This window comes from Nycticebus coucang, chromosome 8 (genome assembly GCF_027406575.1).
Source record: "Nycticebus coucang isolate mNycCou1 chromosome 8, mNycCou1.pri, whole genome shotgun sequence".
Taxonomy (NCBI): domain Eukaryota; kingdom Metazoa; phylum Chordata; class Mammalia; order Primates; family Lorisidae; genus Nycticebus; species Nycticebus coucang.
Window position 1 is genome coordinate 30,457,818 of NC_069787.1, and position 18,989 is coordinate 30,476,806.

The window sequence follows — 18,989 nt, forward strand, 5'->3', positions numbered from 1 at the left end:
AGGAGAATGGCTGAAGCCCGGGGACAGCCAAGGCCGTCCAAGCACAGGCCGTCCCCTTCCTGTCCTCCCAGGACAGCTGGGGCTCCAGCACCAAGCGGGCTTGCGCGCTTGCTGCAGCCGGGTGTGGGTGCGGGCGCGCGGGAGGACCCTAGCTACGCCGGGGCTCTGCCGAGCCTGTCCCCACCCTGGAAGCAGCGTCCCAGGAGGCACCTAGTGGCGCCCCCAGAGCTGTGGCTGGAGGATTGTGCTGAAGAGCCAGGATCAGTGTCCAGGTCGGCTGGGGAGCCGGGAAAGGCAAGGGCGTAGACGCTCGACCGTGCAGCCGGAGGAAGCTCCACGGATGGGAGGAGGCCATGGAAGGGATCTGGAGAGGGAGACTGAGGGCTGGGAGCACTTCTTAACTGAAGATCAGAAACTTGCACGCGCAACCGGTCCCCAGAGCCCGAACTGGACCACCGCGCGGCTGGAGAGCAGGTGGGGGAGGAGGAGGGAGGAAGAGTGAGGTAGTTACAGGACGCAAAGGCTGCAGCCAAACACAAAATGGGAGGAAACCTTATCCAGAACAAGGGAAGGTAAGGACGGCGGAGCTGGGGGTGGGGAGGAGGACTGCAATGAGAAAGCTGGAGAGGGAGGCAAAAAAGGGAAAAATCCAGACTGAAGAGTGAGGCCACGGCAGGACGAGAAATATACTTTGACCAGAAAGAAGAAGAAAGCAAAGTTACGTCCGGAAGTAAATATTCAATACAGAAAAAAAAAAGGCGAGAGAGAATGTGTCTGAAACTACCAAAAGGAAGGGTTATAGGGGGGAAGCCACTGAACATCCTGGAAGAACACAAAGTGAAGGAAGGGAGAAAAGAAAGGAAGCAAATTAAATCAGGCAAGAAAGAGTAAGTTACTTTTCTTTTTCATTGGCAACTTACTTTTAAAGCTCGTTTGGGGACTCTCTCTCTCTCTCTGTCACACACACACACACACACAATCCTTAGCCACATACAGACTAAAACTATCATATTTGTACTAGGGGAAAATGTATTCCAGAATGGACAAAGATGCTATTTTGCCTCCCTAAAAATTAGAGAACCTCAAGAGTTGAAAGTTAACCCACATTTTGCAGAGTATTTTGCTATTGGCCAAAGCATCCAAAAGTAAATGTCTTCTACTTTTCAAGATGTGTGGAAGGGGGTGGGATGACACTGAGAGAAACCCTCCTTTCTTGAGATATTAACAGAAATATCTCCAAAACATTTTGGTATACTCCCCTTCCCCCGGAAGCATCCAACCAACGATATGTCTTGGGATTTAAAGGCAAGCTGCCCACACGATAGCACTTTCTGTCACTCACATTCAACCATCTGTTAAGGAGACAGCGGTGAGACTGGAGGAGGCTGCAGAGAGCCAGCTCCAACTTACCTGGTCTGTGCAGGTGGTGCTGCTGGAAGGTGTGCTGAAGGGATCCATGGCAGAGGAGCATTGCACAAGCACTTATCCACAAATACAGCACCCAGGACATTGCAGAGACCATTGCCATTCTCTAAAGAGAACATTCAATAGGAAAGATTATCCCCTAGCTTCAAGCCCCTAGATCAGTCAGCCCTGCTAATGAGGGAAAGGAGGTCCTAGACATCATGTTCCGTTGCTATTTCTCTGGCTAGACTTAATGACCCAGCAGAGGTAATGCCGTGAAGTGGGATTGAGGGAAAGCCCTTTCCAGAAGATCACAAATTTATTTATTTTAATTCTACAAAATAAAACTAAAAAGATTGCCAAAATACAATATAAAGTTTTTTGACTATCAGTTAGACAGTTTGAAACAATGTATCCTAAGAATCCTATTTTACACAGTGATCTCTGAACTAGTTATGCCAGCTCTTGAAAAGCTGCAGACTCCTGTTCATTCTTACTTCATTGCAAGTCTGACATAAGCCTGGAAGGAAAGAGTGTTTTTTTTTTTTTTAATTCTATATTCATGAATTTTTAATTGCAATTCTGTCTTCTAAACTAAGTAATCATTTCTCAGAGGCATGTTGTACTCTCCTGATAGAACCAATTTTTTCAGGGGGTGGGGGCTGGATTTAAAATCAGAAGGAATTGTCAGCCAGAATGTGTTTCAACTGCAAGCTGTATGTGTCTGTCCTGGAGCTAGCCATAATTGACAGTATCGCTCCTAAGATTCCATTGTGGCATTTGTGTGGAGTGCTGATGAATATGCATATACAAGTGGTATATGTATTTACGGATGAACATATACCTTTTCTCAGGTGTAGAAACTTTGACAGTCTTATCTGTACCTATGAGAATCATAGGAGCTACAAAAGCTCAAATGCACTACACATTGTCCAATTTCTCGAACACCTTATGCTGCATTACATATTCCCAAATTAATCAAACTTGAAGCATCATCCTTATTCAGCCAAGGATAGGGAAGCATTTTCTATATAAGAATCCAGTTAACTATATGCTTTTCTCTTAGCTAGACAGAGCTTTGGGACCAAGATCATTTCTTTCTTCTGTCAAATCATACCCTTAAAGAATTTTAACTGTACGTTGAAAAACCTGCTAGTGACCTCTCAGCATGCCTTCTTTATTTATGGAAACTGGTACTGTTTAAAAACTCTGATGTTCAGAAAGCAAAATCATATATCACACATGCATGTAATAAAGGATAATTTTTGTGTTTTAGAAGAGAGACGTAGCCATTGAAGAGAGTTTTAGGACTGTATTAGACAAATGGTAACAACTATAACTAACTGCAAAGTAGGAAAACATTATTTTCCACAGCAGGATGCTATTCATGCCCCAGTCCGTGATTCAGAGGCAATATTCACTTTCTAACACTTTCACAGCCCACTATCTACTTTTGTATACACCATACTTTGCCTCATTGTTTTCAGAATTATCAGGATAACATCGGTGCATTCTCTTTCGTAGAGATAAATAATAACACCCCTTCTGTGAATCCTAAAATGAATGCATTTTTAGACTTTTTCAGAATACCTTTTACATTATACAAAGACAGAACAGAAGTGATTGTGTTTTATCAATTCACCATGCTCTGAATTGCAGTTAAAATGCACTAGGAATTAATCTAAACTTGAAAAAATCCTACCAGAGTCAAAACTTAACAGCATTTTAGTGACGGCTTTCTGTTGCTCATTTCTTCACCTGCACAGATCTTAGTGCTCAGAAAGATTGCTGTGACTTAATGTTTGCAATATCTATATTTTTATTTAACTTTAATTCTCAGCCTTACTTCCAATGTTCCTGCATATTGCCCTCACTACTTGCTCCTTTCCCGAGAGGTTGTCTCAATGTTAGTAAGTGTCCTCCCTCCCCAAAAAAGGCATTCATCCTTGCATCGTTCTCTCAAAATGATTGAATATGTTTTAGATCTGTCTTCACAATCTTAAATCCTTAAAAAGGTGTCTTACCTGAAAAATCCAGCCAAGAGCAGAGTACTCTATTAGCGTTCATTGGAAAAAGCTAACACTTTTTAAAATCCATCTGTGCCACAATTTAAGATTTTTTAAAAAATAGCTTCCCAACAATCTTCCTTATCAGGAGTCAAAAAAAAATATATATATATATATGTTTTCCTCTGTTGATCCTATTTCCACAGTAAAGACATCGGTTTCATTCAGACTGTATTGTCAGAAAAGGAGCCAAGGTTTGAGGGGTGGAAATCTTGTCATTTTCACCTTTAAATCATCTCCTGGTGTCACCTCTGCCTGACGAGACCTTTGAAGTGATGGAGAGATAATGTGCAGTTTCCTGAACAGAATCAGTTTATACTTGCCGATGGACCGTTCCCATTCCAGTGCATTTGGGGCAGAGTAAGGCAGCAAAATGTAGGAGCAGGGCTGCTATACGGTGCTGCTGTAAGTAGCAGTAGTCTTTTTCAATACATCCCTCCTCTCAGTATCACATGTCTTAAAGTGACATTACCCTCTATTATAGCTACAGTGAATTGTAATATCTGCCCACTAACTCTTCAACAACTCAAGCTGTGCTTTAACACTCTATTGCCTGATATATTAACATTAGAGGTTTTACTATACCATTCATTTGCTGAAAGAGTAAAGAAGGAAGGAGTAACAAAAGAAACATTCTGCAAAATATCGATAGTGCTAATGGGAGTCAGACTTCCAACGGTAAATGGGAAAGTGAAATATAAGACATTTCTTACCTCATAATGTTCTTTCAATAAGTGAGTTAACCAAAAATATTGTCAGGTTTATACCAATTTAAGTCTGTTGGTTGCTTCAGCAGTTAAATCTGAGAATAGACTATATGTGGAAAAGAGCATAGGTGTTTATAGGTGTAAGCCAAATAAAATCTTCTGAGTTTTTTTAAACATGTTTAATGAATAGAAATATGTCATTTTCAGCACCAGATATTGGTTTTTGATGAAGAAATATGCTCAAAGCTGTTTTTTCCTTTTTTTTTTTTTCTTTTTTAAAGTGTTCTCTCTCAAGTAACATGCTGCAATGGGGAGGGAAAACAGAAGTTCAACACTTGTTTCCAGTAATATGAGTGGAACCCTTTTTTCTTCAGAAAGACAGTATGATTGTACCTGAACTTAAGTAATGCATGTAAGGTGACCTAGCTCTCACTTATAGTTTGCACTAGTAATAATTCTTTTAAATACTCATTCAGTTATTTTACAAATCACTTATAAAGCACCTATTGTGTGTTAGATGACTGGGGACAAAGCAGAAAACATGATTGGGGAGATCCCCACTGTCATCAGTCATATTGTCTAGAATTTTATATTGTTTTTAATAATGAGGTAGTTTTCATAAATTTCCTTCCTCAGAAACCTTTTGAAATTCTTCAGAATACTCTTTTACCTTTCAGGGGCATTATAAAGAAGGTTCAATGCTGCAGTGCATCTTTGGAAGTGATTCTGTTCTCTCATGTTATCAAGAGTGAGAGAATGAGGGACGCTTTGGACTGGTCAGTCTTCCCCATTGGTCTTTCACATTCACAAAATACATATCAGACCTCTTAGTAGTCTAATAAATGTTTGTTCAACCTTACTGCCACACAGATTTCAAAATAATAATAAATATTAATCTTACAGATAAAAATAAATTAAGAACACCACAAAGTTCTTTCCAGTTGGTGTTGCCTATTTCACTTTGATGGTTCATTACTGCTGTGTTAGTGGGTATGCACAGAAGTTTATACTGACTGTGCAATATCAAGACAATAATAATAATAATAGCAGTTGCAGCACTAATGTTTATCAGAACTCCACTAGGTGCAAGCTCTATTCTGTAGCATATTTTATAAAGTATAATTTGATTTTTTTACTTACTTTACTATTATTATTTATCTCCATTTTACAGATGAGGAATGTAAGGGGAGACAAGAAGGTTAAAGAACTTATACACATTATATAGGTGCTAAATGACATAGCCGATTTCAAACCTAAATGATCTGGCTCAAGAGCCCATTTCTTAATACAAGGATAAAACAATTTCATGAGAAAAAAATATCAAAAAAATTAACCACTATATTTTCTTATTTCTTTCACAGTAAGACAGTCTTCAAAAAGTCTTATTCATTCATTGTAGAGGCATGTATTTTGCCAGGCATTTGAAATAAAAAGTGCATAATAAAGAAGTCTTTGCCCTTTGTTTGTATTTGTGTTTTTGCTATACTAATGAATTAAAAGTAAAAGAAAGTTCACATTGGCTAATAGAGGCTAGCATTTTGAAAACCTATAACCATTATGTTTTTCATTTTTAGTGAAATTAAGTGAAAATCAAGATAATTATCCTATAATTCAATTCAATTTAATCCATCAACTAATGGATTATGTTCAAGGCATTCAGAGGGCATGGCTAAAAAAAAAAAAAAAAGACTTGCCTTAAAGGATATTCTATGTGTATGCAATGAAATAAGAATATCTACATAATTTCATTTTTTTCTTCCAAATACTTTGCACTTTTTTGCGCTGCAGCCAATGATCATTTGTCCTAATAATATAAGAACCAACAGGTACTGATCTTAAAGCCATTTAGTTCATTTCCGCCTTCCCCACCCCCCAACTCAAAGCAAAACTACTCTTACTCCTCTCAGAGAAGTTGAGCTCTCCCACATTCTGACCATGGCAGGATGGCACTTTCTGATCTATTTAGGGTTAAGTGAGCTATGAAGTTCTGCCTAGTGACAAAGCAGTAGAACTGATGGTATCACTTCAAAACCATAAGCTAGAGCAGTTAACTGTTGAAACAACACCCTTTGGATCTCTTTTTGCTTTTTGCTTTTGGAATAAGGATGAGTCACCCTATCAGCCTGGATCCTTGTGTGACATCTATGAGCAGAGGTCTTCCCCCTCCACCACCAACTCATGCTGAATGTACGTACTGATAATAGTTTATTGTTTAAGCAGCTGAGTCTTAGGAGTTGTTATTGCAACACAACCTAATCTATCATGCCTGATGAAGACTTTAACCTTATTATTCATTTTTAATCAAATTTTTAAGTTCCACAAACTACCCTGAGTCATGAGGAGGCAGCATCATATACATCAGACAAAGTTCATGGCTTCACAGAGCCCACTGAAATGAAAATATTTGACCACAGTAATGTTAAATCTAAAGCATTGATCAATGTAGTTAGAGCCCGTTAAGCCAGGAGTCATAAGCTGATCACTCACGTGGCCCACAGTTGTGCTCCATTCAGCCATTTTGACATGCTAAGCACAGTATCTGAAAGTCAAAGGACTATAGCATCATCATTTTAGCCAGGATCATGAATTCAAGATAACACAAGCATTTGGATACTCAGTTTGTGCTCCAAGCCAAACTCCTAAAGATACACATTTCAAATACTATATATATATGTGTGTGTGTGTATGTGTATATATGTATATACACATTGTGTATGTAAAAAAAGAAAGAAAATCCTATTCACAATTTCTCCATAGGGAAGCCCACATTTATTCAAAAGAAATGCCTCCTGCCATTAATTGGGGATAAAAGTTGAAACATTCTAAATGCTTAAATAACCAAAAATATTCCACCAAACTTCTCTGCTTAATATAAGGCAGATAGTGGCAATAAAGGGGGAAAGGAGGACAGAGGATATAATAGGGCAGAAACCTGGAAAGAAAACAATAGTGGGGCCAAGAGGCAGACAGAGAGAAAGAGAGTGAGAGAAATACAACCTAGAGGCTGTGGAAGAGGACCAAGAGAAACAGAAATGTCCAATGTGGATTTCTTAGTGGAAAACTATTTGTAATTATGGAGTATGACTCTGTCTCTAATGATTATAGAAGTCTTAAAAAAAAATAATCCACATACTTGATGTGATCAAGTTACTTGGGAAACCCATTGAAAGGGCTGAATCCTGCAACCAGTACCACTGTGCAGTTTCTCAATGATGGAAAATCCTTCATTACCCTAATTATCATACCTTTTCCCCCTTGTCATTAGAAATGAATGTTGTCCTTAGTTCAATTTAAGAACAAGCTACTTAATAATTTGGCTAATTTTAATTCATAAATGTGCAGAAAAAAATGTGAGACATGCAAAATTTTATGTCTATGAATATTTCTAAATTGAAAAACAACTAAAGAAATTTAAATAAATTACATCTGGACTGAGAAACATGCCAAGTTTCAGTCTAATGCACATTAAAGTGGCTTAGATGTGCACCATTTAAATCAGTTTTGAAATAACATATTTTGGTTATAATTTCACAGCCTTGATATTTTTTCTTATTTCATTTCAATTGGCAAATGAAAACAGAGGCATGGATAAAAGGATCATTGCCATGGCACCTTATCTCTGCTCTATATGCCTTCCTTAGCACTGAAGCCAAATTTCTCTTTTCTATAGTCATTGGGGTTACATATCATTCAGTTGACAATGTCTATTTAAATCCCTAACAATGTGAAGGCAATAGACTTTTTCCCTTGGCTAACTAATAATGTCACCCTATCTTTCTCCTACAACCCAATTTCTGAAATCATTTGTGTTATATCATTTTTTTCTAATACTTACCTGGAACTGTTCCATCCACTATGGATTCCTAGTTTGTGCTCCATATCAGATATAAAGCTGAATCCCTAAATTGGGACCTAGATAAAATGTATGTACTTGCTTATTAAGTTCTCTGTTCTGTATCTCATCTCAAAATTTATTTAAGTTAAGGAAAGGAAAAAGATATTGAAAAGAAAACGAATGAAGCATAGCAAGAGAACGTGAGCTGATAATAACAACAGTGATGATGCTGTTATATTACTACCTATTTAAGAGACAGAGAAGTCTTTCTATGTCCCAAGCACTGAGCAGAGGCTGTATATCACACATCTCATTTAATACTCACAAAAGGGCTAACAGATCCCTATTACAATATTAGTCTATTTTATGGGTGAAAAGACAAATTTCTTTAAAAAAAATTAGCAATTGGACAAATGTCATACCTCTAGTAAAGTTGAAGAATTATGATTTCAGACTCAATCTTTGATTTCAAAAGCCAGAGCTCTAAGAATTCAAACAAAGCAAGACACAATCAATTTTAAATCATAAATATAAGACAAAAGTCCAAGTTAGTAGAGATGAGTGGATATGAAATCAGAACATGAAAATTAAACATCAAGTAATATAGACAAAGCACTGTTTTGACATTAAGCTTCCTAGCAGTAAAAGTGAAGAAGGGAACAATTAGTTCTTAAAAATGCAGAACATTCACAAGACAAAGACAAAACAAAAACAACAACTAGGAAAAAACTAAAACCTAACTACTGCTGAAGAAAGAATTAAAGTGATTGATAATAACAGAAAATGAACAGAGTTCGAGAGGCCAAATAATTTTCCATAAAACGGGTGCTATTAAATGCTTCCTATAATTTGGATTTGAACACATAAAGCAGAATTTTCAGTAACTGTTAAAAAAAAAAAAAAAGAAAATGGGAGACAAATTTTTCTCAGGTTTGAAGAAAAGATAACCTTCAGGTAGGAATCTCATTTTTCACCTCCAGTAGCTTATCTCTACAATTATTTTATCAACTCTAATTTCTCATTGCTTATCTTGTCTGTCTTCTAGGCAGAAGAAAAAGATAGAAAAAGGTCACTTCTTTTGTTCTTACACTTCTTGTTTCTTTATTCTCCTTTTAGGACAGAGAGCAAGTTGAAATCCCAACAACTTCACTTTCTTCTGTCTAACCAAAGTAATAAATACACTGTTATGATAGAGTTGAGATGGTCTCTTTATTATAAGGATATGACAAATAGGTATATAGAGGTCATGAAAATGATGGCTTTGAGAATAATAAAAACAAAAACATAATTTATTTGGTTTATAAAACTGTCAGATCCATAGATGATCTGAGATAGATCCCCTACTCCCAAATCTACTCTAATCTAAAAAAGCAACCTGACAATTACCAGAAATGAAGTGTTTTTCCTCTCCATAACTTCCACATCCAATCCAGCCTCTCCTTCCTATTAATTCTACTTCTTGCCTACGCCTCACATCTATCCGTTCTCTCCCTCTCTATGCACACATCCTGACTCCAGCCTACAATCATCTTTTACCTAAACTGTGGCAAGTCCAGTTGCCTTGGAGTGTGCATCTGTCACCCATGACTTCCCAACTCTGCAGATGGACATCATGTGTCCATCATGATGATCATGTCACCCTGTTGAAAACCCTCAGTGGTTTTCCACTGAGCTTAAACTAAAATCAACAATCTTGACCATAGTTGACAAAGGTGTGCATGAGCTGGTCCTATCTCATTCTTCAACCTTGTCTCTTACAAACACTGTCATTCTTGGCCTTTATTATAGTCTTTTCATGGGCCCTTGAATAGGACAGGACAGGGAAATTTCACTCTGAAGTCTTGTGTAGTATTCCAGACAAGATCAGATCATTGTTCTGTGTTCTTATAGCCCTTGGGATAGCACCTCCAGAATGTTTACTAACATCGTAAGCAGATATTTGTGGGATTATTTGCTTAATATCTGCTTTATCTCCTTACTAGAATCACCATGAGAGCAAGAAGAACAATCATCTTACTCATTGCCACATCTTCAAAATCAAACATATGCCTGGCATATAGTAGATGCTGAAATGCTTGAACGAATAAATGAAAAATAATGAATTCATCAAAAACAAAGTACTAATTCACAATTAAGATGACATGCAAAATGAATCATTTTTATAGAAGTAAGTAGATTTAGTGACTCTTCCCCGCAGCCTTTGCTAGTTCTTTTTTTGGTAACCAATACATTCATTTATGAAGTGGTGACACATATTCAGGGTGAATGTCTTGTCCTGTGTTGGTCTGTTGCAATGACACTAAGTAAAAGAAATTGGTCTTACATTGTAGGGACCCACACAATAAATAAATAAACCCTACCAATAAATTTTTGTTGCATTTTTTTTTTTTTTTGGCTAGAGGGAAAAAAAAAAGAAAGTCTCAGTACTTGGTTCTCAGTATTTGATATCCAAATACGATGTGATGGTAAAGCTCACAGCTGAGCCCCCCCCAAATAAAAAAGTCTACAAATGTTAAAAATCAAATGAAAGCATGTAGAGTTTCATTATATTGAACTTAGAAGAGATCCTCCATGACTTCTAGTCTAGAATCTTACTTTCAGAGGTAATAAGACAGGGGAAGTGACTTAATAATAAAGATAATCTATAAATTTCTTATAGATTGACAGCTCACAGGTGGAGCTCACCTGTGGGTTTTATTCAATTCCACTAAACCATCAAGGACTTAGTTCATTTCCAACCATGTCTCTGCCTTCTGACTGTTCATGGATGAAGCAAGGTTCACCATAGCTGTGTTGGCTGTGTTCTTCCTCATCCACATGGTGACAAGAGAATGGATTGTTTTGAGAAGCTCTCTCACATGTGCATGGATTATTCCTTCCTAGCTTCCCCCCAGCAAACCACTTGTCATTTCTCATTAGCTTGACTTGGGTCATTTGCCCCTTGTTGGCCAATTACCTTGACCAGGAGAAAAGAGCACAGTGGTAGGTTGAGAACTTCGATGTATGTCCTGTCCCTAATCAAGAGAGAAACCAGCTTCCCTTAAAACAGATGCCTGGAGTGAGGGAGGTGGGGTACTGGAGTATTAGAGTTACAATGAAAAAAAGGGAACAAATATTGAAGACATAATCATAAGGCTGACTAAAGTTAGTGATGTTTCCATATGTACTTTTAGGACTCGAGTACTTTGACTTTTTTACCATTTTTTTCTACCTATAAAACGACATATCTATCTTTTCAAAAGGTAGATCTAAACTGAAAATTTCACAAGTCATTTGTAACCTATCACATACAAGTTATCAGTATTCATATTTAAGTGTACATCCATATTCCTAACACTTTTCCAAACATTCCTATTTGGTTCTGTTGCTTTTTTAAAATATTGTACTTTAAGATACATGTTTTATAATTCTTTTCTCAAAATACCAGTTTTTCATGTCAGTAACTATGTCTCCAATGGTGCCCTGAATCTACTTCACCAATCTAAAGTACTAGACTTCTGTTTCTTTAAATAGTCTACATCTGGTTTTTGCTTGTAAATTATGGTTCATCTTACTTTCCTGGCAGTAAATTTTTTACAGTGCAAGATAAAGAATTAACAAGAATGTTTTCCTTGTTCCATAAGATCTGACAGGTATCAGTGGTTAACTATAACAACCAAAAAATCCCATCAATTTCCTTTTCCTGGTGAGAGATTACATTCTATTAACTTTTCTCCACTCCCTAGGTTTGTATCTGATTTGCCTTCAAGTAAATTTCTAGTCAAAGACCATATTATTAATATGGTTGATTAGCTGTTCTCTTTTATCTGGTTTGGATTTTCAATTATAGGAAATAGACAATTTCTAGAAATAGTAGAAAATATAGAAAATAGATATATATTTTAATCCATAACTCTTTGGACCTTCCTCTTTTTATCCCTTCATGTTTTTTTTTTTTTATCTCATCAGTGAGGCAATATAAATAGCAGAAATAAAATAATGAACTCCAGAGTCAGACTACTTGGTTCTCTATGTCACTCCACCTGTTAGTATCTGTTGGACTCTTCAGGTACCTGCACCTATGTTGCTTCACTGGTACCTAATTCAAGGGATCGGACATTACATGCACATTGTGGTGCCTGGAGACTACAAATCTCTATAAAGTTTTTACCTTTAATTTGATTTCTATGATGTAATTAAATTCTCAGAATTTTAAGGCCCTCTCTCACCTCTGTATTTGCCTTTGCAAATTCAACTTTCTATTTTTGAAACATCCTTGTTCACTCCTCTATTTCCACATAGCATTCCCCCTTCCTTTCCTAACTCAAGTCACTGGCATAGATTTGGTGCTTGTATGTCATTCCTATGCAGTTCCTCTTGGCCTCCCACGTCTAGGCTAGATAGCCCTCCTCGGCACTCACATAAGATTCAATGCTGCCTTTCCTGCAGCACAACAGCTCTCTGGTATTTGTCCATCATTGTCTCTTCACTAGACTATATTTTATATCCATATTCCCAGGAAAAGCATAGTATCTTTAACTTCCTCAAACATATACCCTTCTTGACTCAAAAGTTTTTACACATTCTATTCTCTTTCTTTCTGAAACATTGTTTCATTCTATTTTTTGCCCCAATGGTTCTTCTTTATCCTTCTGATTTCAGATGTTTCCTGACCTTATCATTCCCTGCTTGAAAACCAGAAATGGTTTTCCAATGCACAAATAGAACATCTGACTTCCTTTAAAAAAAAAAATAGGCCCACAAGGTCCAGCATGAACTCACATCCATCTGTCTGTATGGATGAACTGGCATTCCAACCTAATATCGTTCTGCTTTCCCTATCCACTCATATGCAGCACACTCCAGTCATTCTGGGCTTTTCTCATTAGTTCCTTCCAGTATCCATTCATTCAGCATTAATCAAACAAGGTTTGGAGAGTAAAATACAAGAAATGGAGAACAAGATAATCGCTGTTCTCTTTTACGGACTCCAAAAGCTTTCCAGATCTAGGGATTTTATATGAGCTATAAGCTCTTTTATTCACAACTGTTCACTCATCATCTGGCAATGTACCTGGCACACAGTAGGTGCTCACTCAATATTTATGGGACATATGAATAAGTGAGTGTGTGAATGAACTAATAAATATAGTCACTTCTTGCTTATTCATGTTTTAGGTGTTTTATGAATTTGCAGCCAGATTCTAAGCAAGTGGTTGGCAGTGGGCTGAGCAGGGAGGAGGCTGGGAAGGATTTCAGATGATGTATCTGTGTGTGTATGGGTGTTTGTGTGGGAATCTGAGTGTGCCTAAATATGCATCTCCAACTACATCCCAGTGCCAGAGAGAAATGCTTTTTGCATCGATTCTTGTTTCCTCCACCCTTTTGTCCCTTTCTTCTAACACACCATATTGATAGTAGGCCTTCCCCACTCTTGGTTTCCACCCTCACATTCAGGGTTTTTCATACTGTAATGGAGAGCATGTGGTATCTCTGGGAGTCCCAGCTCAGGGAGAAGAATCTAGCAGTTACTAGTTCAGAGGAGAGAAAAAGAGAATTATAAAAGGGAGCTCAAGAGAGGAAGAGAATGCTCTGAGAGTACTCATATTTAGATTCCCTAAACCAGAAGGGCCTCCATGTTGGCAGCAAATTATAATAACCTGAGGTGTTTTTAAAACTCTAAATGCACAGGACCCCACTCTGGATCAATCAAATCAGGATCCCTGGAGGTGGGACTCAGGCAATAGTATTTTTCAAAGCTCACTAGGTGGTTCTAATTCACTGCCAAGTTTGAAAAACACTGCACTAAAACAAAAATGTACAGCAGTTGGCCTCTGGTCACTATGGCAACCCCAGAAATACCTGCAGCTTCTTGGTAATTAGTTGCCAACTAAAAGGCATGTTCTCTGTTTTTAACAGATTTAAGGTGAGCCCAATTTAGGCATCTATATTGAATGCCTACTATGTGTTTAATATGATAACAGCTACCATATGAAACCTCCATTTCCTTAATTTGGAGTTTTGCTAGTTCTTATTTAACTGCGTAGGTTATATCAAACTTCAATGTTCCATAACTTATCTAGTTCTTATTTAACTGCATAGGTTACATCAAACTTAAATGTTCCAAACACCATTTAGTAGATTTCATGGTTACCATACATTCCTTCTTCTTGATTGTCAATTCCTTAACCCCAATCCTCCTGCTGAGTTAACTGCCAATTGGAGGAGTCTCTTCTATGGTTCAGGGTAGCCCCATCCCCTGGCTAAGATTGGCAACATGAACAAAAGTCCATTTGGGTCAATGATACACAAGGAGGGGTTTATAGTTACCTCTCAGAAGGCTAATTTCTTCACTTGTGTAAAGCATTTTCAGGATTTTAATTTTCTCTTTTCATTCAGAGTTGAACAAGAGAGGACATCACTAACTAAAGTGTCACTAATAGATGTTTTGAGATCCCAAAGAGGCATCAACTTTAGGATAAGATTAATACTTTGGAAAGCTGAGTAAACAAATTGGAAAAATGTTCCTTGGTTAATTAACTCAAATCAACCCCCAAACCCACTCAACACTAGACTGTTTCTGGTATAGGTTAAGTCAGTTTGAATTGAGTTTTCTGTCACTTGCAACCAAAAGCATCCTAATTAATAGAGCATTAAGTGACAGCCTAGGACAATGGAAATACAAAACTAAAAATATCCTGAAGATTATTTAATGCAATCTCTCAATTTAAAAGTTAAAAAAAGAAAAAATAAGACCCAAAGAGCTGAAGTATTTGTGCAAGGTAACACAGTCTACCAAGGTCTATGTTACCTAGAGCTGGGTCTTGACCTCAAGTGTCCTCATTGCCAGCCCTTTACTCTTTCTACATATACAATAACGTCATCTTCACAGTGAAAATTCACTTTTATTGTCCCGTACTGCTAAATTAGTTATAATAACCCTAACCTTTGGAATGTTATTAAATTTCCTTAGAAGAAACTCTCTCTAGAAATAGATATTCTCAACCCTCCCTCAAAAGACCTACTGAAAACCTGTAAATACCATTTGATTGTTAAATGTGGATATCATGAAAGAATACGCAAAACTGTTGCAAATATATATCACATAAGGCACCCCAAACCAAGAAAAAATATTAAAAATTCTATCCAGTTAGGCTGCTTCAGTAAATGATGTTGCTGAATATATAAAATACTTGAATCTAAATTTAAAAATGCTCCCCCCACTTGATTAACCAGATTGTCCCCTCCCCTATATATAGGAACGCTATGTGCCTGAGCCCACTTGCCATCTGTCACCACATTTTCCAAACTTCTCTTCCACCCCCTCCTCTTACACAATCTTATCACATAAAAATATTAGATTTCAGGGATTTGTATAATTTCATCAGATTTTCTGAGCCAAGTAAAAATATAGAAAGTACTGGTAACCAAACTGACTTTTTGAGTGCCCAACACATATCTATGGTAGCCAGTAATGCCCTTTAGGCAGACCTTATGTAGCCAGGACTAGCAAGAAAGAGTTTTTCCTTTATGATAGCATTTCATATTACAAATTTTCAGGTATTATCCATATTACAGAGAAGAATTTTGGATAGTTTCCAGAGTCCTGACTCATATAGTATTATATTGCTTTGTTTATTAGTTTTTGTTAAGTTTTATTACTTTCCCAGATCACTGGGAAAATACCTACAAGCCAACTGCAGATTATTCATGTTGTCTTTTCCCCCTAAGTTTGGGAGACGAATTTTAGGCATCTAAATCTGTGGTACCTCTACTCACTTATTGGCTTAGGTGAGAAACTGAAGAGTTTTCTTTCGTTGCTTCATTTCCCACCTCTCACAACAAATCCATCAGAAATACCAGCCAATGCTTTGATTTCCAGGCCCCATAGGAGTTCTTTGAGAAATGTTCAGGAACACTGGATGTGACACATCAGGCCTACTACTCAATGAGGGTTTGTTAGGGATGATCCCTCTGAACTAGATTCTTCCCTCTCTGCATGTATAGGAGAAAGGAGGCTTGTAATATGCACCCTTTCTGTCTACCAAGCATCCTACTTCTCCCATCCACACCCTGAAAGGCTCATCAATCATAGTGCCTCAATATTCTGATCACAGGTGTTGTCACATGGTCCAGGCTTGATTAACCAGAAATTTTCCTCATCTGTCAATGGGGAGTGGTCCATATATAGGCACACTACCCAAGGAAGAACACAGGGAGAAAAGGATTTACTCTCAGTGTAACAAAAACTTAGAGTTACTGTTGGCTATTTCTATTTATGAGGAAAATGTCTACCTGTGCCAGCAGAGAATACAATTACACTCATGGGGATAAGAGAAAAACTAGGGCTGAAACATCGAGAGAGAGAAGGAGGAGAGAGATAAAAATAATAAATAAAATAATAAAAAAAGTGCTGGTGAAATATAATATTACTGGAAATATTTAGAGAATATGAATAATACGTAGTAGTCAGGGTTCTCTACAGAGACAGAACCAATATGAGATGGAGATAGAGATAGATAGAGATGGAGATAGAGATATGAGAGAAGATTTACTGGGGGGAATCAACACACATAATTATGGAAGCTAAGAAGTACCATGATCAGCTATCTGCCAGCTGGAAACCATAGGATGACAGTAGCATGGCTCAGTCTAAGTCCAAAGCCTCAGGACCAGAGAAGCTGATGGTGTAATTCTCTGGTCAAGGCCCAAAGCCTGAGAATCCAGTAGGGGCTGGCATAATTCCTGGAGTCCAAAGTCCAGGGAACCTGGAATTATGATGTCCAAGGGCAGGAGGAAGAGAGCAAATTCTTTTCTCTTCTTTTTCATTCTGTCTGGGTTCCCACACAATTGGATGTTCCCTGCCTACACTGAAGGCAGATATTCCCCACTCAATCTGTTGATTCACAGGCCACTCTCCTCTGTAAACCCTTACAGACACACATAGAATTAATGCCTTACCAGGAATCCTCAGGTATTCTTTAATCTAATCAAGGTGACCTCTGAAATTAACCACCACAACCATGAATGTTTGCCCAAAATCAGTATTATTAGTCTTCATTTTCTAATGAGAAAGTATTACAAGAGGAATTAGACCTCCTGAGGCTGTCAGCTACTAAGTAGTAGGCCTTGATTTGAACACAGGTCAATATGAATCTAAATCCCAAGTTCTCTTTTGTCGCATGTCAATGTCTTTTCTCATCAGCTTTGTTTTAGATGGTTAGATAGAATAGAAAGTTTACATGATGGAGGACCAAGCAAGAGATTTGATGAGCTTGGAAACAGTAAGCCCTTTAACTTTTTTAATTAATACATTTACATTATATAAGTAGTACTAGAGAAAGATATGATGGCAGAATTTGGCTTTGGGTGGTCTGGGGAACAGTGCAAAAGTTAGATTGAGATTATGAAAAAAAGGAATAGGAGGAGGAAGAGAGAGAAATTAGTAAGTGGGAAGGAGGTTTTAGACATAGACCTTTTCTGTTCTTGAGTACTTTAAGTATAATTCTTTTCTAAAAGGCTTGGGTTCAAATATTTATGAGACAGAGTTACTATTCATTTTAGAGGCTTGTCAAGTGTAAAAGAGGAGGAAAAATCTGTTTGTGAAGGGAGTTTACAGTATACTCAAAGTTTATTTTGAAAATAAATAGGACTTGATAGAAAGGGTAATAAACAACAGGTCCCATCAGTAACCTGCCAGGAGCACTAACAGGAAGCATCTGTAGGCTGCCAGGAGCCAGAAATAAGAATGAACAATTCTTACCATCAGAGAGTCACAAGAACATTCACAAACAAAGAGAATATTTAGGATGCAGGGTCTCTAAGCCAAGTTACTCTCTGTCATGAGCACACTCACAGTTTATCTGGAATATACCCACACAGGTAAAGTCACATCTGAATCAGATGTTATTGATTCCCTTTGCTATGAATTCCAGGTTTAGTTTTAGCATGGAATTATGACATGGTATACAAAAACATGCATGGATCTTTTAAGAAATGTCATATCATAGGAATGATAAACTTTGTATAACCTCAATAATTAGAAAGTATATGTGGCCAAAAAGAGATTGCTTGTTCTTGTAAGTATGAGGTCAGGCAATTAAGTTTGTGAACTCGCCCTACATACCTCATTGTTGAAGATCACTACAGTCACTTTTGAAGTACTCCCGTTGGCCATTTGGTGACCATAGCGATATTTACTAAATGCACTTGGCATGATTAATTACTTATATGCACCTGCTATATGCTAGACATGATTATAGGAGCTAGGGATGAGCATGTAAAGAAGGGAAACAATCTTAACTCTCACGGAGCTTCATATTTTAGTAGAAGACCAAAGTGAGGAAACAAATACCCAAGGTGAGTAAAAATAGGGGTATATGGTTTAAAGTTCTGAAAATAAAGAGGCAATAGAGAACATGTGGGAAAAGGAATGAGACTGACTTATAGTAGTGGCCAAGGGACCCATTAGGGTGCTGACTTTTGAGCTAGGACCTGAAAGGTAATAAGCCAACCATGCAATGACAAAGCATGACAGATATTTGGGCCTGTTTCAGTTGACACAGACTTTCTTCCTGGAGACAAAAAATAACAGAGCTATGATAAAAGTTCATTGGATTGGAGATCTGAGTTTCTTCTACCTGAGATGTGAGTCTCTGGTCTGCCGCTTAACAGCAGTGGCCATGTAAATTTTATGAGTCTGGATTTCTTTCCATGTGAAATGTATGGATTGGAGCAGCAAGTCTCTAAAATCTCCTCTAACACTAAAAGTTTATTCTATTTCTTCTCCTGTTCCCACTGCATGTGCGAATACACACCCATATACTCTGTTTCACACATACACACACACATATACACTCATAGATCATGTGTATTAAGTCTTCCTCTTTCCAATTGCTGTCAGGAATATACCCTGGGAAAAATAGGAGATATGTAACCAATATGATTTGAATGTAAGTGAAAACCACTCTGCCCACTCTTAGCTTTTTACTAAAGCTG

General features: G+C 37.5%; 1 protein-coding gene across 3 annotated transcripts in view; it reads right to left on the bottom strand.

Annotated features, from left to right (window-relative positions):
• Positions 1 to 16,775, bottom strand: part of TAFA1 (TAFA chemokine like family member 1) — a 707,837-nt gene extending 691,062 nt beyond the window's left edge. The window contains exons 1-2 of one of the 3 annotated variants that reach the window (XR_008381748.1): positions 4,184 to 4,264; positions 1,411 to 1,531 (exon numbers count right to left, since the gene is read on the bottom strand). Coding sequence is in view for 2 of the 3 variants with exons in the window: in XM_053599873.1 (XP_053455848.1) it covers positions 1,411 to 1,531; positions 16,565 to 16,591 (148 nt within the window). In the remaining variant the exon portion in view is untranslated. Of the gene's footprint in view, positions 1 to 1,410; positions 1,532 to 3,428; positions 3,441 to 4,183; positions 4,265 to 16,564 lie in introns of those variants that run through there. The other 2 variants (XM_053599873.1, XM_053599874.1) reach the window with 2 other exon arrangements.
• Positions 16,776 to 18,989: the final 2,214 nt, after the last annotated feature.